We start from the raw sequence: 22,837 nt of genomic DNA, 5'->3' as shown, positions 1-22,837 counted from the left end.
AGGACAATATTTGAAAACTGAAAATTATTTATTTATTTATAAATTATATTTGTAGGCCTATCTGAATTTATGTCAAAACCTAGACTTTCAACCTTCAAAATGAAATTTATAAATATGTATTTGTGTACAAAATAAATAACATAAACAACTTTTCCTATTCTATGGAAACGCTTCAAACATGCTTGCGTGTCGCCTGAAAAATAGGCATTGTTTCTATTTCTGGCATGCACACGTTTTCCGGGAGGGGGAGGGGGGGTGATGGTCATTACTGAAGGCCCTGACTGAGACCCCACGGTATGCTACGCTACTGGCTATATATGATTCTACATGTTATACTTTCCAAGTAAACAAACATGTGGACATGCATGTCATAACTATTTAGCTTAACTATCACAAATAATTACTGCAACTGCATTACACAAATAAGATTTATTGAAACATATATGCTTTTCCACAGTTCCCAAAAGTCCTTGAAAGTTTGTATATTATTTATTTATTCCTTATTATTTGTGCATTTTTTTAATAGATATTATATTTCATAACAGCACTGCTGAAAGTTTGAAATAGACATTGGTCATTGAAATTCCTTTATATTGTATAATTTGTATATTTACTGGTCAATGGCACTTTTTAAAAATGTTGCCCTGTTAATAAATGTAGTCAATCACATTACCTTTGTCTGACCATATGCAAGGCGTTTTGTGGTTTTAGCTCTACCTCAAATTGGGTTAAGTATCTGTGCCTAATTAAAAAAAGGCTTTTGATAGATTACCCATTAGTCTGTGGCCACGTTTACACAAAGCCAGGTATTTAGAGAAATTAATATTTTCCCCCTCTCCGTTTTCAATAATAACATCGTGCACACACCCGCATAAATACGCCGTCGAGCGCCATCATATCTATGCCAAACCTATGGGCAGCAGTGTAGGGAGAATGATATAGCCATGCAAGCCAATCAGAATCCTCAGAATCGACAAGAGAGAACGTAAAACGCTGTTTCTCCCAGTTGACACGACAACACATAACCGATGTTTTCAGAAATCTCTACTTTGGCCAGAGTTTTTAGAAATTGGCTAATTTTATTTTAGAAATAAAATTAACCAAACCGCAGGGAAATATCTGCATTTTCCCTTGGAGATATTTTCCTTCCCAGCTTGGGAAGACTAATCAACAGTTTAACCACGCCCCCTTGTTATCTTGTTTAGCTTGTGTTCCTTTGTGTTTAAGTCCTGTTTTAGTTCAGTCCTTGTGAGTTCTTGATATTGTAATATTTGTTGTTGTCTCCTTGTTCCCGTTCCCTGTTCCTGTTCTGAGTGTTCTGTCGTGTACCCTGGTTTACCTGTTTGTTTGTTTATTAAAGTGCTTGTGATAGGATTCACTCTCCGCTTCATTCCTGCCTGCATCATTACAGAATGTGCATGTTCTCATATATGTACACATATATTGTGCATACATTTGCAGTATATATGTACATATATTTCGATATCATTTTACATATATTTAAAGGGTTAGTTCACCCAAAAATGAAAATTATGTCATTAATGACTCACCCTCATGTCGTTCCAAGCCCGTAAGACCTCCGTTCATCTTCGGAACACAGCTTAAGATATTTTAGATTTAGTCGGCGAGCTTTCTGTTCCTCCATTGGAAATGTATGTACCTTGTCCATAAAGGCAATACAGACATCATCAAAGTAGTCCATGTGGCATGAGTGGGTTAGTTCAAATTTTTTGAGGCATCGAAAATACTTTTTGGTCCAAACATAGCAAAAACAACGACTTTATTCAGCATTGTATTCTCTTCCGGTTCTGTTGTCATTGCTGTCATTGCTCGTTCACGATTCCAATGACGCTGCTGGTGAATTACTCTTCAGTCCAGTTTACTGGAAAAGTTTTTGATTTAATTGCTCTGCTGTAAGATTTTAACTTGATATGCTCTGAACAAGAACAAGTAGATTTTTTTCATCTATTGCTTGAACTGTGTACGAGGTATATAACTTTTGTAATTGTTACACTTATACAGGACTGCCCTGTTAAGTTTGGATATACTGAAGTATTATAATCTGTAACCTTTTATTATTTTGCCACAAATACTAATCATTGTGTAACCAGTACTTTAATCGTTTGTATAAATAAATTTTTATTTTATAAAGACGAAGGTGTTATATTTTTTTACTTCAGTGTTCATGAAACAGTTCTATAAGCAATAGTCAGAGCATTAGAATCATTCTTGCAAGATCAAGAAGTCACCAGGACTCCACGGAATCTTCTCCTAGGAGGGTGAGTATGAATTGAATTAAGGGTTGTTAAGAATAAGGTATTGTTTCACATGAGTGTAAGGGTACACCTAGATTTATTTATCCTTAAATATATATATATATATATATCCCCTCCTTGAACTGCCACCTTAATGTGGTGGAGGGGTTTGAGTACCTGAATGACCCTAGGAGCTATGTTGTCTGGGGCTATATGCCCCTGGTAGGGTCTCCCAAGGCAAACAGGTCCTAGGCGACGGGTCAGACTAAGAGCGGTTCAAAACCCCTTATGGCAGAGTTATACTCAAGGACCGTGACGTCGCCCGGTATGGCGCAGCCGGGGCCCCACCCTGGAGCCAGGCCCGGGGTTGGGGCTCATATGCGAGCGTCTGGTGGCCGGGCCTCTCCCCACGGGGTCCGGCCAGGCTCAGCCCGAAGAAGCGACGTGGGACCGTCTTCCCTTGGGCTCACCACCTGCAGGAGGAGCCTAAGGGGCCGGTGCAGAGAGGATCGGGCGGCAGTCGAAGGCAGGGGCCTCGGCGACCCGATCCCTGGACACGGAATCTAGCCTTAGGGACGTCGAACGTCACCTCACTGGCGGGGAAGGAGCCCAAGATGCGTGAGGTTGAGAGGTTCCGACTAGAGATAGTCGGGATCACCTCTACGCTAGGGGTGCACGATATTGACAAAAATGTGATATTGCGATATCGATAATGAATATTGCGATATCGATATTAATTTCGATATTTTTAAAAAGTTATTGGAAAACGCATCAAAAAGATTAATAAATAAAACAAGTTTTCTTACAACATAAGATTTATTTCAACTGACAGTCATATTGGACTGGTACAGCATTAATAAATAAGCCTAAATAATATGTCAACAGAACAGGACATGTTAGTTGTGTACACTACACTGTAAAAGATAATAAATAAATAGCAAGTCTACAGAACACACTATGCAACATAAACCCCACTATATGCGTTTTCTTTGACCGAATAGCTATCTGATCGTGAAAAGACCAGGTGTAAATGCCCTGTGAAACGCATTCGTGACGTATTTGAATCTAATCGCTCAAACCACTTCAGGAGGCGGTCTGGGCCGCATTTCAGTTGAAACTGGACAAATGTAAATGCATCTCGTTATTGAATAAACCACATATGTAAAATGTACTCCTTCCAAAAACGCTAAAAATGAGAACGTTACAGGCTTGTCATGTTATGGCCAGATATGACGGGGCGCGCGACTGCAACACGCATCACGCAGATGAGCAGCTGTTGAACATTTCCTTTTCATCAAGCCAACGCGCAAACTATCGCAAATCAAAGTGAAAGTAAGTCGCAGACGCTTTTCACAGTTATCTTCATTAAAAGTAAATAAACGAACTGATCTTATTTTACCTGATGATCATAAAACGCAGCTCATAACTGTTGACGTGACGGTGACGTGCACTCCATTAAATCTGCATATAGCGCGGGAATTGAAGATCGTATTTTGATAAATCAGATAGCTATCCGATCAGTGAAAACGCATGAAGTTGCCAGGTGGACCGTGGCCTGATGTTATACTTGTGCGCTGGTGTGCGCGTAGAGCCGGGGCAAGTGTGTGTGTGTGTGGGACTGTGTGGTAGGAGAGCAAGGGAGAAGTGAGAGAGTGACGGCAGTTAGCTTTGGAGCGAGTAGCGACTTTATATTGAGAAAAACAAAGTGTCTCTCCTGTTCTTTCTGACCACTGTGGGAAATCTGTAGCATGAAAAGTTAAACCTCTCTTGATTTAATATTGTTTATGGAGAAGGAGAATCAGGAAATGATTCGGGGGGAAATGCAACGGTGCATGGCGGACCAGACGCATCATAAACAAAATATTGCATAAACATCGCGACACTTTCGATATTGATATCGAGCAACGTGATATCGCGATAACGATATTGATTCGATATATCGTGCACCCCTACTCTACGCATGGCTTGGGCTCTGGAACCACACTCCTTGAGAGAGGATGGACTCTTCACCACTCTGGAGTTGCCCATGGTGAGAGGCGGCGGGCTGGTGTGGGTTTGCTTATAGCCCCCCAGCTCAGCCGCCATGTGTTGGAGTTTACCCCGGTGAACGAGAGGGTCGTTTCCCTGCGCCTACGGTTCGGGGATAGGTCTCTCACTGTCGTGTGTGCCTACGGGCCAAACGGCAGTGCAGAGTACCCGGCCTTCTTGGGGTCTCTGGGAGGAGTGCTGGAAAGTGCCCCGACTGGGGACTCCGTTGTTCTACTGGGGGACTTCAACGCTCACGTGGGCAACGACAGTGACACCTGGAGGGGCGTGATTGGGAGGAACGGCCCCCCCGACCTGAACCCGAGTGGTGTTCAGTTATTGGACTTCTGTGCTAGTTACAGTTTGTCCATAACGAACACCATGTTCAAGCATAAGGGTGTCCACCAGTGCACGTGGCACCAGGACACCCTAGGTCGTAGGTCGATGATCGACTTTGTGGTCGTTTCATCTGACCTGCGGCCGTATGTCTTGGACACTCGGGTGAAGAGAGGGGCGGAGCTGTCAACTGATCACCACCTGGTGGTGAGTTGGATCCGATGGCGGGGGAGGAGGCTGGACAGACTCGGCAGACCCAAGCGTACTGTAAGGGTTCGCTGGGAACGTTTGGCCGAATCTCCTGTCAGAAAGATCTTCAACTCTCACCTCCGGCTGAGCTACGACCAGATCCCGAGGGAGGCTGGAGATATTGAGTCTGAGTGGACCATGTTCTCCACCTCCATTGTCGAAGCGGCTGCTCGGAGCTGTGGCCGTAAGGTCTCCGGTGCCTGTCAAGGCAGCAATCCTCGAGCTGAAGAAGGAGTCCTATCGAGCCTGGTTGGCTCGTGGGACTCCGGAGGCAGCTGACAGGTACCGGCAGGCCAAGCGGACTGCGGCCCGGGTGGTCGTGGAGGCAAAAACTCGGGCCTGGGAGGAGTTCGGTGAGGCCATGGAGAAGGACTATCGGCTGGCCTCGAAGAGATTCTGGCAAACTGTCCGGCGCCTCAGGAGAGGGAAACAGTCCCCTACCAATGCTGTTTACAGTAGGGGTGGGCGGCTGTTGACCTCGACTGGGGATGTCGTCGGACGGTAGAAGGAATACTTCGAGGACCTCCTCAATCCCGCCATCACGTCTTCCATTGAGGAAGCAGAGGCTGAGGGCTCAGGGGTGGACTCGTACATCACTTTTTACATTTTAATGAAAGGAAAACTGAAGTCATGTTATTTAGACCCAGTAGCTCCACTAGTGCTTCCCAATTGGACCTTGGTCCCCTGGCTCCCTATGTTAAGTCTGTGGTAACCAACCTTGGTGTTAAGATGGATGGTGATTTTCGACTTGATAACCAGATAAGTTCCGTTGTAAGAGCCAGTTTCTTTCAACTTAGACTGCTTACCAAACTAAAGCCATTTTTATCATCTACAGATTTTGAGAGGGTTATACATGCTTTTATTACAACTCGTCTGGACTACTGTAATGCCTTATATGTGGGCATTAACCAGACCTCCCTCTCTAGATTACAAATGGTTCAAAACGCTGCTGCTCGAGTCCTAACCGGAACACGGAAAAGAGATCATATTACGCCTGTCCTTGCCTCCCTTCATTGGCTACCAGTTTGTTTTAGAATACAATTTAAGATTTTGTTGTTTGTTTTTAAATCTCTTAATGGTCAAGCCCCAGTTTATATCTCTGAACTACTGAAGATTCACGCTCCTTCGAGGTCATTAAGGTCTGCTGACCAGCTAATCTTATCGGTCCCTAGAACCCGCCTCAAAAATAGGGGTGATCGAGCTTTTTCAGTTGTGGCCCCAAGGTTGTGGAATGATCTGCCTCTGCACGTCAGATTAGCCCCTAGCCTACACACTTTTAAATCACGACTTAAGAAACACTTTTATTCATTGGCATTTACTCCTGCGTGAGAGTTGTACCTTGTATAGTTTTATAGTTTATTGATTGTTTTAATTGCTTGCTTGTTGTTGTTGTTTATCTGTTAATGTACAGCACTTTGGTCAACCTTGGTTGTTTTTAAATGTGCTTTATAAATAAAGTTGGTATGGTATGGTATGGTATCACCCTAGCTGAGGTCACCGAGGTATTTAAGAAACTCCTTGGTAGCAAGGCACAAGTCTCTGGATGTTCTGGGGCTGTCTTGGTTGACACGCCTCTACAACATTGCGTGGCGGCCGGGGACAGTGCCTCTGGGATGGCAAACCGGGGTGGTGGTTCCTCTTTTTAAGAAGGGGGACCGGAGGGTGTGTTCCAACTATAGGGGGATCACACTTCTCAGCCTCCCTGGGAAAGTCTATGCCAGGGTACTGGAGAGGAGAATACGGCCGATAGTGGAACCTCGGATTCAGGAGGAACAGTGTGGTTTTCGTCCGGGCCGTGGAACACGGAAGGTTCATGGGAGTTTGCCCAACCAGTCCACTTGTGTTTTGTGGATTTGGAGAAGGCATTCGACTGTGTCCTCCGAGGCAGCCTGTGGAGGGTGCTCCGGGAATATGGGGTCCGGGGTCCTTTGCTAAGGGCTGTCCGGTCCCTGTATGACCAAAGCAGGAGCTTGGTTCGCATTGCCGGTAGTATGTCAGACTTCTTCCCGGTTCATGTTGGACTCCGGCAGGGCTGCCCTTTGTCGCCGGTTCTGTTCATAATTTTTATGGACAGAATTTCTAGGCGCAGCCAGGGGCCGGAGGGTGTCAGGTTTAAGGACTACACAATTTCGTCTCTGCTCTTTGCGGATGATGTTGTCGTGTTGGCCCCTTCATACCAGGACCTTCAGCATGCACTGGGACGGTTTGCAGCCGAGTGTGAAGCGGCTGGGATGAAAATCAGCACCTCCAAATCCGAGGCCATGGTCCTCAGCCGGAAAAGGGTGGCTTGCCCACTTCAGGTTGGTGGAGAGATCCTTCCTCAAGTGGAGGAGTTTAAGGGTGTATTCACAGCAGGAAAGTCCGATAGTTCACTTGCTTTGGTCCGGACCAAATAAAAAATTTTTTTATTTTTTTTTGGTACGGTTCGCTTTCACACTGCTCTTTTTGCAAGTGAACCAAAATTTGTAAACCAAACCACACGTGTGCTAAGGTCGTCCATTCATTGGACAAGGATTCTCAAGGGAAATCAGGAAGTGCAAAAAAGGCTCAGCATGGAGATATTTCCATATATTTCATACTGCAATATTTGTTCTTTTACTAATTTTGTGTTAATTCTGTACAAACGCAATATAAAGAAACTAATGAGTATCATATGATACAATGTCATCTATACGAAGTTGTAATTCGGATTTTGAGAAGACGACGAGTGTAACGTTTGAGTGGCTCTATAAACGCCGGGAAATACGACAACTCTCGTCTCTCGTGCATCTTTTCATTCGACCATCTACTGTTTTTTTTTTATCTCTGGGCAACATCTCAACTTTGCGTTACAAGTGGCACTGCACAGAAGACGGAGAAGGTATAAAGTTTTCATTCATAGAGAAGGGCTATGTCCACTCATTCAAATAATGAGATTCTTATTGTGTACTAACAAGTGCTGTCAATGTTAATGCTTGCGATTAAGTTCGTCCAGTTTAACGTAAATTAACGCATCATCATCCTTGTATTGTAACTATCCTTACATTAATAATAATAATAATTCATTACATTTATATATAGAATTTTTCTCGGCACTCACTTTAAGGGGGAAACTCGTCAACCACCACCAAAAGGTGGTGAACTGCAAATGCTTTATGAACTGCAAATTATTTATTTTTTGCATCTTTGCGCGATTAGACATTCACACACGACGCGCAGAAAGACGCGCAATATTCTCTTTCGACGCAGTGCTTTCTTGCAATTGGGTCGGTTCATGTTCACACCGTAAACGAACCGTACCAGAGTTCGTTTGGAACTGTACCGAGACCACCTCTTCAGCGGGGTCTCGGTTCGGTTGTTTGGTCCGCACCCGAGTTCGATTGCTGTATTCACACCTGCCCAAAAGGTCCGCACCAAGGGGGCAAACGAACTAGAGTTCGATTCAATCGAACCAAACAAGGCAGGTGTGAATACACCCTAAGTATCTTGGGGTTTTGTTCATGAGTGAGGGAAGGATGGAACGGGAGATTGACAGACGGATCGGTGCAGCTTCAGCAGTAATGCGGTCGATGTACCGGTCTGTTGTGATGAAGAAGGAGCTGAGCCGTAAGGCAAAGCTCTCGATTTACCGGTCAATCTACGTTCCTACTCTCACCTATGGTCATGAGCTTTGGGTCATGACCGAAAGGACAAGATCACGGATACAGGCGGCCGAAATGAGCTTTCTCCGCAGAGTGGCTGGGCGATCCCTTAGAGATGATAAAATACATTTCTTTCAAATATTCAGCAAAGAAACATGAATATGGGTCATTTTAGACCCATGTTGCACATTAGAAGGGCTGTGACACAACAATTGAGCCATGCAATCTCGCCGGCGCCTCCATGTCCTGATTATATTGTCTGCTATATGTTCTTCTTATTTATTAAATCGAGGCAATTGGTTGATAAAACATTGAATAACAATAAGATACAAATTATACAAAATGAAATTAAATTTTTAGAAAGGCTTTCTACAAAACAAAACTTAAAGGTGCCATGTGTAAGAATTCTTTAGAATTCTTCAGAAGATTTTTATTCGAAAAGTAAGAAAGGAAAAATTTAAGGAAAAATTTAAAAACCCATGTTGTGCATCAAATGGTTAAACAATTTAAAAATTAGCTACATTCCCGAGCAGCAAGTCATTTTGCAATCAAGATTTTAAATCTACCAAAGTTAGATTCATGGGCTGTTCATACAGGACGTGTATCTTACACTGTGTGTTGAATTTAGAAGAAACAGTTTATATTCATCTAATATAAACTGTAAGAAACCACTCTCAAGCCCGCAGAGTCTTGTTCCATTCCATTGAGCTCCATCCTGATTTCTGCTGTATTTCAATACAAGACCATATCATATCTAACGATACTATTGTGTTGTGTGATGCCTATTCTCACATTGACTGTAGGAGGAGTTGGTGGTACTCAAAGATGGAATTTCTTCAATAGAAGAAAAACCTGTAACACCATTATATATAATGAATTATGAAAGTATTTAATAATGCATTAATCATGCCTTGTAATGCCTTGTTATTGTATTTTTGAAAGAAAGTCCATTTTGCCGCACTTATTAATGCAATGAATGGTCTTATGAATATATGTAACCACAGTTATAATACATTATAATGGCAAAACTTTACAACTGTTACGGTAGCCAGCCCTTCTGGAATATCCTTACTCCAGTTTCAACGCCTCCTTTTGCATGTTTAGGGACTCATATTATTGCTTCCTAGTATGTAGGACTGCTGCTGATTGATTGCTGATTGACTATCACCTGTTCTGATTCAACTCTGATTAGTTAACCTATATCTGGCTTGTTAACCTGGTGTCTGTTTGTGAAGGATTGTTTCACTGTTGTGTGCATGCCTGAGCATTCCTGGTTTTCCTTGCCTATCTGTGTCTTGACTCTTGCCTGGGTGGATCTCTGTGATTTTCTGCAGCCTGCCTAGTGACCCTCTGCCTGTTTCTGGATTTCGTTTGCCTGCAGCCCGCCCTTGATCTTCAGCCTGGTTATCGACACGCCTTTGTTTAACCCTGAAACTGTTGATGCTGATTCTTTATCTTTGACAAAGTCTTAGATTTGAATAAATTGTTGCATTTGGATCTGCCTCTGTCATCTCCTTCATAACAGAATCCTTCACCAAATGAAGATCCAGCAACAATGTCTACTCTGTCTGCTGCAGTCACTGCTCGAGCTTCCCTGCTCACCACGCATCAGTTCCAGCTGTCTCGACTGACCTCAGTAACGGAGGAACTGCTCAGGGCTGTTCAGTCTTTGCAAAAGTCTTCATCTCCAGCGTCAGCATCTCCTGCACCAGCGCACGATTCTGAGCCTCTGACTATTGAAAGTACGAGCCCTCACCTTGCTTTCCCCGAAAAGTTCAGTGGAGATCCTGGTAAATGCAAAGACTTTGTTTTCAGATGCTCTCTGTATTTAGCCCAGCAGCGTTCGCTTTATCCTACTGATGCCAATAAAATCGCCTTTGTTTGTTCTCTGCTCTCTGGCTGCGCATTGGATTGGCTCGTCTCGGTCTGGAAAATGGATGGATCCGCCTTCCCCTCATTTGAGGTATTCATGCAGCACTTTCAAGCAATGTTCGGTGACGTCCAGGAGAGTGAGGAAGGGGAGAAACAAGTGCATCGCATGAGACCAGTCAAGCCTTCACGTTTCATCATGCCTGTGCAGCCAGCTCTTCATGGCGACACTGTCCGGAAAATGCCTTGCGCCGGATCTCTCGAATCCGCTCTCTGCACCGGTCCTGTTGAGCCTGCACTTCACGTATGCCCCACCAAATCAGTCACTAGACTTTATCTGACGATATCCAGCATAATAGACCCTCACCTGATATCAGTGCGATCAACCAGAAAGACCATGCCTCGTGCCAGATCCTTCGACTCTGCTCTCTGCACCGCAGCTGTTGTGCCTGTTGTCCACGTGAGTCTTGTCAAGTCTGCGCCCCAAATAGCGCCCGCTGAATCAAAGACAGTGGAAATTGTGCCTGCCAAATCAGAGATTGCAGATGTTTTGCCTGCCGCACCTGAGTCTGAGCGCAACGAGGTCAGCCCTTCCGAGTCTACTGAGTCAGGCCCTTCCGAGTCTGAGTCAGGCCCTTCCGAGTCTACTGAGTCAAGCCCTTCCGAGTCTACTGAGTCAAGCCCTTCCGAGTCTACTGAGTCAAGCCCTTCCGAGTCTACTGAGTCAAGCCCTTCCGAGTCTACTGAGTCAAGCCCTTCCGAGTCTACTGAGTCAAGCCCTTCCGAGTCTACTGAGTCAAGCCCTTCCGAGTCTACTGAGTCAAGCCCTTCCGAGTCTACTGAGTCAAGCCCTTCCGAGTCTACTGAGTCAAGCCCTTCCGAGTCTGACGAATCTGGCCTTGCTAAATGGAATGAATTCAGCCCAGTCAAGTCGAATGAAACCAGCTCAGCTGAGTTGAATGGATCCTGCACTGCCAATGGTGAGCTTTTGGCGTTCCCACCTACCCTCCCTCTCTTGCCTCTATTGGACTCATCTTGCTCTCCTGTTCTGCCGCTGTTGAGCCTTGTCCACCCCTCTGCTCATCCTCAGCTGCCCACCTGTGTCGCTGTGTACTTGCCTAAGTATGTCCAGTCCTCCGCTTTACCCTGGCCTGTGGACCCCCCACCTTCGCCTCTGTCCCCTGAGCCTCAGACTCCACCTTGGTCCTTCAATCCTTCGGCTTTACCTAGGCCCACAGTTCCCTCAGCTCCGTCATGTCCTGTCAGCCCACCAGCTTTGCCAGGCTCACTCGTCCTACTGTTTCTGCATTGCTCAGCCGTCACCCTGGCTCCACCACAGCCTTCCAGATCCTGTCCTCCGCCTCGGTCCCATGTGCCTTCCGCTCCGCCTTTGCCCTCCGGACCTGCGGTGTCACCTTGTCTCTGTGTCCGTCCGGCTCTGTTGGGGATCCCCGAACTGCCTGATCCTCCCTGGCTTCCTGAATTGCCTGACCCTCCCTGGGAAGGAGGGGTTTAGTTTGGAGCGTCTGGAAGCCGCTCCTTTGGGTGGGGGCTATGTTACGGTAGCCAGCCCTTCTGGAATATCCTTACTCCAGTTTCAACGCCTCCTTTTGCATGTTTAGGGACTCATATTATTGCTTCCTAGTATGTAGGACTGCTGCTGATTGATTGCTGATTGACTATCACCTGTTCTGATTCAACTCTGATTAGTTAACCTATATCTGGCTTGTTAACCTGGTGTCTGTTTGTGAAGGATTGTTTCACTGTTGTGTGCATGCCTGAGCATTCCTGGTTTTCCTTGCCTATCTGTGTCTTGACTCTTGCCTGGGTGGATCTCTGTGATTTTCTGCAGCCTGCCTAGTGACCCTCTGCCTGTTTCTGGATTTCGTTTGCCTGCAGCCCGCCCTTGATCTTCAGCCTGGTTATCGACACGCCTTTGTTTAACCCTGAAACTGTTGATGCTGATTCTTTATCTTTGACAAAGTCTTAGATTTGAATAAATTGTTGCATTTGGATCTGCCTCTGTCATCTCCTTCATAACAACAACAAGGTCTCATTTGTTAAGTTAATGTATTAACTAACATGAACTAACCATTTGCTTCTGTGTATGTTCATATTTGTTAAGTTCATTGTTTGTTCATATTAGTTCACACTCACAGTGCATTAACAACCAACTTCAGGTGTAACAAGGAATCTGCAAATTATAATGCATTTTATCTTTGGTTACAGTTATTTATGAAGACATATAATGCATTATACATAAAAACACGTGAAGTGATACCAAACATAATTAGCACTTAATAATCAATTTGAGTATGGATCAGATGGAATGATACATTTCTAGACATTTATCTGAAAACCAACTGAGATTATTTGATACCAAACAGTTACTAATTGTTCTCATATCGCATCAAAGCTGTTTATTCAAGTTTCAACAAGAAATATAGTGTCAGACTGGAGACATTTAAGACTGTTTAAAATTAGTTATTTCAGGTTGCTTTTCCCATGATGGCTTTTTTAGTGTTTCTTTCTGGGTGTAATATAATGATGTAACACTTCGGGGCAAATATGAAGACCAGTAATCCAAAACTGGAAGCCAGGATGGCAAATATCTCCACAGCCACTGCATATTTCCCTGGAGAGCTCACATATGCTGGGATAAATGCAATCCACACAGCACAGAAGATTAACATACTAAAAGTGATGAACTTTGCTTCATTAAAATTGTCTGGAAGGTTTCTCGCCAGGAAAGCTAACAGGAAACTTATTGCTGCAAGGAGGCCAATGTATCCCAGCAGAAGAGAAAAACCAGCCACTGAGCCAATAGCACATTCATATACTATTTTAGAGTGGATATAATAACTGTTTTTATTGGGTGTTGGAGATGCATTTGATAGCCAGACTGCACATATCACAACCTGGAGGGCTGTCAGGACCAGAACTGTGCCTCTTTGTTGAGCTGCTCCAAACCATTTCATCACACTTTTACCTTCTGGTCGAGATGACTTGAACACAGCTATTACCACCATAGTCTTAACCAGGATGCTGGAGACACACAGGACAAAGCTAATACCAAACACAGCATGTCTTAACTGACATGTCCACAGCTGTGGCCGGCCAATGAACAGAAACACACACAAAAAACACAGTTTGAGTGACAATAGCAGCAGGAAACTGAGTTCTGAATTGTTAGCTCGCACAACTGGAGTGTGCCGGTTATGTGCAAAAATTACAACCACTGCAGAACAGATGAAGGTGCCAAGCAAGGAAGCAGTGCTCAGGGAAATGCCAAGAGGTTCCTCGTAAGACAGAAACTCCATTTCTTTGGGAACACACTTATTTTTATCTGTATTTGACCAGAACTCATCGGAACACACTATGCACTCAATGGAATCTATGTGTAGAGAGAGAGAGAGAGAGAGAGCAAGATAAAGATAAAAATAGTTGTATAATGTTGGTAAAAGCTATGATTGAATAATAATAGTTTCCGTTGATTTCCGTTCTTATGATTACATGACTCTCGAACCTGATATATTAGAAATCTCTCCATCTGCACATGGCAGGCAGTCAAAACAGCAGACAGGAAGACCCTTCCTTCTGGCTCGCCTGGTGCCCGGGGGGCAACTCTCACTGCACACAGACTGTGGGGGCTGGCGGATACGATTTTTTTTTTAAAACACACATAAAAATAGTATATGTTTGTACTATATTATGAACAGTGTACTCTTTCAGTGACCATTACTCACGTAACATGACATGCGTATGCTAGTTATGTTTCCATAGTTTAAGAGACTTTTTAAAAAACAATATTAATTACTTTATTTGTCTCCAAGTTCCAGTATATTTCATTTTCGTCCAGTGTGAGCACCTTCCCTGTTGCTGCCCCTTCATCTACCACACCTACTGTACGAACAATTATTGACCCATCAGAGGTCGGCTGCCAGTTCATCACATCATAGATGGCCAAAGCATCTCCATTCTTATCAAATGACACATGATCCCCAAAGCCTGTGGTGAAGTTCACTTTCTGTAGGTAGTGAACCACCTGTACAGTTTAAAGACAGAACAAATATATATTTATGTTTTATATTAAAAATATTTTGTTTTTTCCTTTAATATATATTCTTATAAGCTGTGCTTCTGTCCACAGCAGTCATCTTACCTGCCAGGGTTTCAAGTTGGATAGGTTGGCACAGCTACTCCCACTAAATGGTCCGCTCCACTCCTCACATTGCATCAGGTCATGAAGAGCATGTGCCAGGGCATACACTGCCTTATATACATTATATGAGGCCCTCAGTTCTGATACATCAGTGTATGCTGTGTCTGTGCTGCTCAGATCCTCCTGTCCAGTACATATTATTTCTCCCTCGCTTCCTCCAGTGTCAAAACTGCACCTGAACATGTTTTCCCAGAAGATTCTCACCATATTATTTCTCAAATTACTGTCAGGATGGAGGCGAAGCAGAAAGTCATGAAGTCCCTGGATCTCCCCACGCCTGATGGCAATCCCCACAGTGCCCCCCAGGAAGGGCAAAAGACGCTGAGTATGAAAAACTGGTGAAGTAGCCCAAGCTTCACTTGCAATCCACTGTCTGCCTGTTATATTCTGCAATACCACCTCATCCATCAAAGGGAGCAGATAGGCTTCTGTGGAGAACACCACCACCACTCTAGCTGTAGAGGCCTGAATCACTCGTACAATGCGATGAATGTCTATGTAGTTGTTATCCAGAGGCAGGATTTCAGAAAAAGAAACACAACCTCCAAACAACTGCACTTCCTTTTGGAAGGACTGAGCAGCATTGATGCCATAGTCATCATCACTGTAGACGAGACCAACCCAGGTCCATCCAAAATGCTTCAAGATCTGTACCATAGCCCGCACCTGGAAGGCATCACTGGGTATCGTTCTGAAGAAAGAGGGATACTTTTTCCTGTCACTCAAACAGGAGCAGGTGGCGTAGTAGCTAACCTAATAGCAGAGATCACAGCGACAAGGAAAACTGATTTTTTTTCATTGTTATAGCAATTACTCTTTTACATGAGCAAACAATTGAACAATTGAGCAAATTGAAACATTTTATAGAAGGTTATAGAAGTTTATATTCATCTCATCCTACCATAGGTATTCGAAATAGTCCCAGCACACTAGAGATTGCTATACAGTGAGTAGATCCAGGATCCCCCACAATCCCAATTACTGGTGGTGGGCCAGTGCAGTTGAAATTAGAAAGGGTCTCATCTGTCCCACTAAGAAGTGCTGTTGCTGACCTGAATGATACTGCAAGCTTTACACAGTTGTCATACAGATGATAACCAAGGGTGATGTTAGGCAACAGGTTAGGATTGTTATTGATCTCATTTATGGCATATACCATAGTCTGTGCCTGCTGGAAACTCGCCATATAGAATCTAGAAAGAGCCGCATAAATGATTATATTCAGTCACCCTGAAGAATATCACCATAAACATAACAAACATAAAGAGAAATAATTATTTGTCCAATCACACAATAATGTTATCTCTTTTTTAGATTTTAAAAGCAGTTATTATTAGACATGTCATTAGACATGTTTGAAATTAATAAGAAAATTATCAAATACAAGTCAATATATATATATATATATATATTAAATATAATTTTGTTCTCCATGTTGTTCCTTCTATTTTGTTTTAAATGTCCTTTTTTTGCCATCTGTTTAGCCCAGGCTTACCGCTCACAATGCATCTGTTCCGGTTCTCTTTTAAAATTCAGTTCTGGGAACACTGCGATGAGATGAAATGCAAACAGGCCTCCAATGATAAAGTCTCCGTCTTGGTACATCCCGTTTAACCTGAAGTGTCCCTGGAGTTGACAGAAGCCTGACCTAGAGATCGATGCTGTAGAGATAGAGGTAAAGGATAGATAAATACATAAATATAGAGAGGTCCACATCTCTGTTACCCCTCTCTTTCTCTCTCTCTCTCTCTCTCTCTCTCTCTCTCTCTCTCTCTCTCTCTCTCTCTCTCACACACACACACACCTACAGTAATTTACTCATTAATGTATGATGTGCAGCACTGTTTTATAGTAGAGGTGGTGCCACATGGTCTTCTCAGAAATTACATCAATCACTGTGTCTCTGTTTCAAAATTTGCAAAGAAATACTGTTACCTAAATTATGGTTTAAAACTATGTGGGGTTGTGTTATTTTCTAGCAATAAACAATACAATTTGTTAGAAAAACTAACTAAAATAAAACTCAAGGAGAAATATATATTTTTAAAAATAAATGGTTGCAAGTAATGTGGAATTGGTATCATGTAATGTGCTAGCCAGAAAATAATTTTCTAGATTGTATTCACTAGATTCACACACTCCACACAGAACACAATGTGCTGATGAGTGAAAAGATTCCACATAACCCACTGCAACCCCTTAACTGTAAGTCATGTATTAATGTGTATCCACTTGACAACAAATGAATACTCTTCTTAAAAATACTGCTTTCATACCTGCATGTTTGTGCTTTTGGCCAGCTTACAACTTAAAGATCCATCAATAAATTATATACTGATTTACAAATTGTTTGTTAATCATTTGTTTATGATTACCATTGTTTATTGAGATACATATGCAACAATTTTGACATTTACAAGTGATTAAAAATGTGTCAACTAATGACTTAATAACATCTAAAAAAGTATGATAATTTACAACACATTTGTAAATCATTAGCATACCATTTATTAATAATTTATGAGCATATAGTCATTTTGTAAACAATTTGCTCATCATTATCTAATCATTTATAAATGACTCGTAAATTAATAAACAAGGCCCAGTTCCCCAAAACGTTCTTAGCTCTAAGTAGTTCTTAACCTATTCCTTAACCTCCCACGTAACCTTATGCCACGGTTCCCGACACGATCGTACGCTAAGTATATCTTCTGTAAGTCACACTTTCGTAAGGTATGTAAGCTCTCTCTTAGTGTTGTTTGAGCTCAAGATGCTAGTCGCCGCCACTGTGCAGCAGTCTTTAGAAACTTACACACATTTTCAAAACTCTGTCACCTTTTTTCAAAACTCTAAAACTTTCAAAACTTCACACACAATGCCAGATGCCCCAAATTCAGATGCCCCAACGCCTGTGATGAGAAGACCTGTGAAAAGACGACTCAACGCCGGCGTTATGTTATGCCCTTAATATTACATGATAAACTAAATGTATTTTTTCCATGTACTTTTCTGATATGCACTTGCTGTAAAGCTGCTTTGAAACAATATGAATGTATGCCAGAGGAGAACTGGCCCCCGACTGAGCCTTGATTTCTCCCAAGGTTTTTTTCTCCATCCAATCACCTGATGGAGTTTTGGTTGCTTGCCACTGTTGCCTTGCTTTTGGCTTGCTTAGTTGGACATTTAATATTCAACAATATTATTGATCTGTGTTATATTACTTTCATGTTATCACTATGAACCAGCGTTGATACAATCTGTATTGTAAAAAGAACTATATAAATAAATGTGACTTGACTTGACAAAATGCAAAATGCCTCACATCTCCTTCAAAAATGTAACATCATTCAAAATGCAATAAACGTCAGAATGAAACATTTGCATCAAATGGCAAACACTTATTTCATAATAGTGCATTTTTTGATACACCATGTAAACATACACTTTATTTGAAGGGGTGTGCATAAGACTGACATGACACTGTCGTAAACATGATATAACACCTGTCATGAACATGAAGGAGTCTTTATGAATGTTTATGACTGTTGTCATTAAGTGTCATTCGGTAAATTATGACACGTTTAATGCAATGTCGACATTGTTTAAAATGTCTTTGTTATGAAAACTTGACATCAACAAAGACAAAAATGTCTTTGTTATGAAAATTTGACATTAACCAAGACAAAAATGTCTTTGTTATGACAACTTGACATTAACCAAGAAATCATAACCTGTCAACCTGTCACAAATATGTAATTACAGGTCTAATTATCAAACTTAAAGAAGTTATTTAGCTTTGTGTTAACATTACATTACCCTGTCATATATTATGGTTGGTTTTAACTTTGGTTATCATGACACCATTATAACTGTGACATGAATATTTTACTTGTCATCAAGTAAAGTGGAACACATTTTACTAGTTATGAAGATGTCATTATTACACTGTCAAATGCTTTAACAACAGTGTCATTAATATTTCCCCTTACCTCAAGTAAAGTGGAACAGGTTAGACTAGTTATGATTTCTTGGTTAATGTCAAGTTGTCATAAGAAAGAAATTTCTATCTTTGTTAATGTGAAGTTGTCATAATCAAGACATTTTTGTCTTGGTTAAAGTCGTCATAACAAAGACATTTTAAACAATGTCAACTTTGCATTAAAAGTGTCATAATTTACAGAATGTCACTTAATGACAACATTCATAAACATTCATTAAGACTCCTTCATGTTCATGACAGGTGTTATGTCATGTTTATGATAGTGTCATGTCAGTCTTATGCACACCCCTTCAAATAAAGTGTTACCCATTGTGTTTCTAAATCTAAAGCTCTTTGGTCTTCCATACACTTATATCTTTCAATACGATGTTCTACAGTGAAAGTAATCTTCTGAGAGGGGTAACAAGTGTAATCATCAATGCAACATAGAAACAGAAAATATTTATTAGGCCAAACATTACTGTTGTGTACAGTATAAAACCATAAACATGTGTAAACCAAAAGTATATTCTTTATAATACAGTAAAGGACACAATTGAGTGTGGGGGTCTCTGTCCACTGTTGGCATTCATTGTTCAAAACAGGTAATCTATCTTTGACCTATTATAGGCTTATACTACAGTAAAGCAGTGATTGGTTAGTGATCAGTAAAGCAATTAGTGTTTGCACATATGAGGAGTGTGTGACCTGGTGAATACATGTAGCATTTTGATTGGTTGGTTTGGAAAAGGAAAGCAAGTCAATTCCTGCTAGATGTTTTGTGTTTTAGGTAGAGAATTGTGTGTAGTGTTTTTTTTTTTTTTTAAAAAAAAGTGTTTTATGCAATTGAAAACTGAGTCAAAGGCTGAGAAATAGTTTATCATTTTGGAGATTCGGTGTGTAGGTTTGCACTTTGAGTGAGAGGTTTCAGGGCTGGAGTGGAACTCAATTTACCCACATGCCCACTTTAGTTCCGAGAAATGTGTCTGAGAACGGTCCGCCTGGCTCTGATGTCATGTCGACGTAGGTCAAAAAACTCTCGCGAGCGCAAGGCGCACCTGTCGGATTCTGCAGTTGCGTGCAGTTGCTCTCCACCGCCTGCGCTGATCAAAAGCATAATGGGAAACGACTTGCTGACGACACAGTTTAATGCTCATTGGTTTAAACAACCGTGATGTATTTTTCTCTTTTAACATGTTTGATTTTAAAACTCTGTTATCATGTTTTATGTGTATACATATTTGTTATGGGTGAATAAACTCTCTGACAGTGCCATATGGGTTATTATGTGATGTCACATATGATATTTTTATTAAAACAATATATAAAAACACACGTCTGTATTAAAGAAAAAAATATTGATAAAAACATATTTGGAATGTAATTAAATAACAAGTATTTTGGGTGTCTTGTTCATTATAGTTATTTTCATATAAAAGCAACAGAACTTAAAATTACATCCAGTTTATTAGCAACACGTGCACGAGCGTGAATCCCGTGAATCCCGCGATATCAGTCTTTGATCTCACAGGTGTCAGACCCACTGCGAGAACCGAGATCTGTCCGGGTTGAATCCGCTTTTTTCACTCCTCCTCTAACTGCAGCCGCCTACTCTCGACTACATTGCAGGCGAGGCATTGCAGATCTCAAACAAGCCTTATATTACAGTTCCCTTTCAAAGGGCACTCAACAATACGTCAAATGGCGCAATGGGGAACGCCTCAGGCGTGACAGGTGTCTGAAATCAAATATCAACTCACAGTAATCAGGTTGACCGGCGACAGCCCGTCAATCTGGATGTATAAGAAGGGCACCTTGAAACCGTGACATCATCTTTTCGTCTTCAGGGACTGTTTGTCTGTTTGATAGTATCAACGATTAAGCGCACAAAACACTTTTCGCAAGTGTGCCGACTTGTTGTAATGTATCAGTATTACTGGTGTTGTTGTAAGCGGTTGCCACTAGAAGGCGCTGTGGTTTGAAAGTAAGTGTTGTATAACGAGAGTGAAGAAGAGATAAAGAAAGTAAGTGGAGAATCATAAAAGAGTGCGTCCGAGTGTTTATTTGATTAAAACAGAGATGTAACACTGGCGACGAGGAAAAACTATAGAAAATTAGTACATCTAAAGTTGTGAACCGGAAAAATGACAGAGAATTGTTTGCTGATGGGAAAGGACTCATCATCACAGAGCATGTGTTGGACGCGACTAAACAACGGAGAAGAGCTTTAATGCTGCACCTCGCGGGACCAGATGTACAAGATGTCTTTTCAACTCTGGAAAACTCGGGGGAGGTCACTGACTATGACGTTGCAGTGACCGCTTTGAACTCTTATTTCGTGCCTCAAGTCAACGCAGCATTCACCCGACAAGCTTTTCACATGCTGACTCAGAAAACAGATGAGACGATACAACAATTTGCTACTCGCCTGCGGCAAGCTGCAAAAGACTGTGCATTTCAAACAGACACAGACAGTCAGATAAGAGACGCTATTCTCAGCAAATGCATGTCAGATTATATTCGTCGGAAATTATTAGAGGTAGGTCCAAATCTGACGCTCGCTCGTTCAGTGGAATTAGCGTCACAGTGTGAGAGAATTGAAGAACAGATGTCAGTGATGTCGTTGAAACCTGAAACAGGTGCAGTCAATCGAATTGTGCAAAAAAGAGACAAAAAAGAGAAAGGATACACCAGAAACAGACCGGCAGAGAGAACAGATGAAAAAGTAGATAGGAAATGTTACAGATGCGGACACAAGGACCATTTAGCCAGAGACCAAATATGTCTTGCTCAGGGTCAAGTATGTCATAAATGCAACGGAAGAGACCATTTTTCCAAGATGTGTCGCACGAAACACCAAAAAAAGAATCGTGTAAATAATGTGGAGGAAGCTGATTATGCATTTGTGGTCCAAGAGAATACAATGTCAGAGAGGTTGATTTTCCTTGTGGGCGGAGTAAAACTAACACTGTTAATCGACTCAGGTGCAACAAATAATGTAATTGATGAAGATACCTGGGAGGATCTCAAACAGAAAAAAAATAAATGTAAGTCATATTTACCAGAAGCTGAAAGAAAACTCTACACATACTCTTCCAACTAGCCTCTAACTGTCAAGGGTGCGTTCAAATGTGAGGTGAATATATCCAATAAAGCGGAGCAGGCTGAATTCATTGTGATAAGAGGGAAAGGAGAACCACTTTTGGGAAGAGAGACTGCTATTAAGCTGGCAGTGTTGAAAATTGGCGCTGACATCTCTTCTGTGGTGGAAATAAAGCAAACACTGCAGCAAAAATATCCAGAAGTGTTCAGTGGGGTTGGTAAGCTAAACACCAACCAAGTTACCTTACACATAGACCAGAGTGTAAAGCTAGTAGCACAGCCACTCAGACGCATTCCTTTTAATCTCAGAAGAGCAGTAGAGCAGAAGATAAAGGAGCTAATGGACATGGACATCATTGAACCCGTCAGTGGTCCCACACCATGGGTAAATCCTGTTGTCATCGTGCCAAAGGCCAACTCAGAGATAAGATTGTGTCTGGACATGAGGCAGGCTAACCGTGCTATAGTGAGGGAGCGCTACCCCATCCAGACAGTGGATGAAATTCTCCAAGGCGTTAATGGCTCAACTATATTCAGCAAGCTGGATTTAAAGTGGGGTTACCACCAGCTGGAGCTCAGCCCCGAATCAAGAGAGATCACTACATTTGCAGTGCATAATGGCGTATATCGTTATAAAAGGCTGATCTTTGGTGTATCTTCTGCCAGCGAACAGTACCAACACGAGATTGCCAAAGCCTTAGCAGGAATCGAGGGTGTAGAAAATATCTCAGATGATGTAATTGTTCAAGCTTGTGACCAAGAAACGCACGATCAACGTCTACATGCAGTCATTAAAAGACTGAGCGAACGGGGACTGACATTAAATTCTGAGAAGTGCCAGTTCAACATGAGCAAACTGATATTCATGGGAATTCTTTTGTCTGAGAAAGGAATCGGTCCAACGGAGGAGAGAGTGCGAGCAGTAAGGGAGGCGAGAGAACCAAAGACGTCTTCAGAGGTTAGGAGTTTCCTAGGTCTGGTGGGCAGCAGATTAATCCCGCAGCAGCAGATTAATCCCGCAGTTCGCAACCTTGTCAGAGCCACTAAGATGCTTGACCAAAAAAGGGACATACTTTGAGTTTGGGCCAGAACAAAGACAATCGTTCAAGGCGCTTAAAGAAGAACTGGCCAGAGCAAGCACGCTAGCCTATTTTGATATATGTGCGCCAACCAAAGTGAT

General features: G+C 42.2%; 1 protein-coding gene across 2 annotated transcripts; it reads right to left on the bottom strand.

Annotated features, from left to right (window-relative positions):
- Window positions 1-12,843: 12,843 nt before the first annotated feature.
- olfcq1 (olfactory receptor C family, q1) lies at window positions 12,844-16,292 on the bottom strand. Of its 2 annotated transcripts, none has more exons than XM_089116645.1 (6): window positions 16,072-16,292; window positions 15,478-15,769; window positions 14,517-15,329; window positions 14,172-14,399; window positions 13,881-14,004; window positions 12,844-13,748 (listed from the first exon to the last, which is right to left on the bottom strand). In XM_089116645.1, the coding sequence occupies exons 1-6, from the start codon at window positions 16,290-16,292 to the stop codon at window positions 12,844-12,846; spliced, it is 2,583 nt and encodes an 860-aa protein (XP_088972771.1). The 2 variants fall into 2 exon arrangements, with proteins under 2 accessions (XP_088972771.1, XP_039537646.2); XM_039681712.2 differs by having other exon boundaries at window positions 12,844-13,730; window positions 16,072-16,277.
- Window positions 16,293-22,837: the final 6,545 nt, after the last annotated feature.

The sequence above is a fragment of the Pimephales promelas genome, chromosome 10 (assembly GCF_988280905.1).
Source record: "Pimephales promelas chromosome 10, fPimPro1.hap1.1, whole genome shotgun sequence".
NCBI lineage: Eukaryota > Metazoa > Chordata > Actinopteri > Cypriniformes > Leuciscidae > Pimephales > Pimephales promelas.
Note: the sequence above shows the minus strand (reverse complement) of the source record. Positions and strands in the feature narration are given on the sequence as shown.

What these genes read in the sequence shown, in the direction of transcription:
- olfcq1 (XM_089116645.1), bottom strand. Translation starts at nt 16,292, where the DNA reads ATGTGGACCTCTCTATATTTATGTATTTATCTATCCTTTACCTCTATC. An exon ending in GACTATTTCGAATACCTATG is followed by an intron (nt 15,330 to 15,477) that starts GTAGGATGAGAT and finishes CTCTGCTATTAG; the next exon opens with GTTAGCTACTACGCCACCTG. An exon ending in CCAACTTGAAACCCTGGCAG is followed by an intron (nt 14,400 to 14,516) that starts GTAAGATGACTG and finishes TAAACTGTACAG; the next exon opens with GTGGTTCACTACCTACAGAA.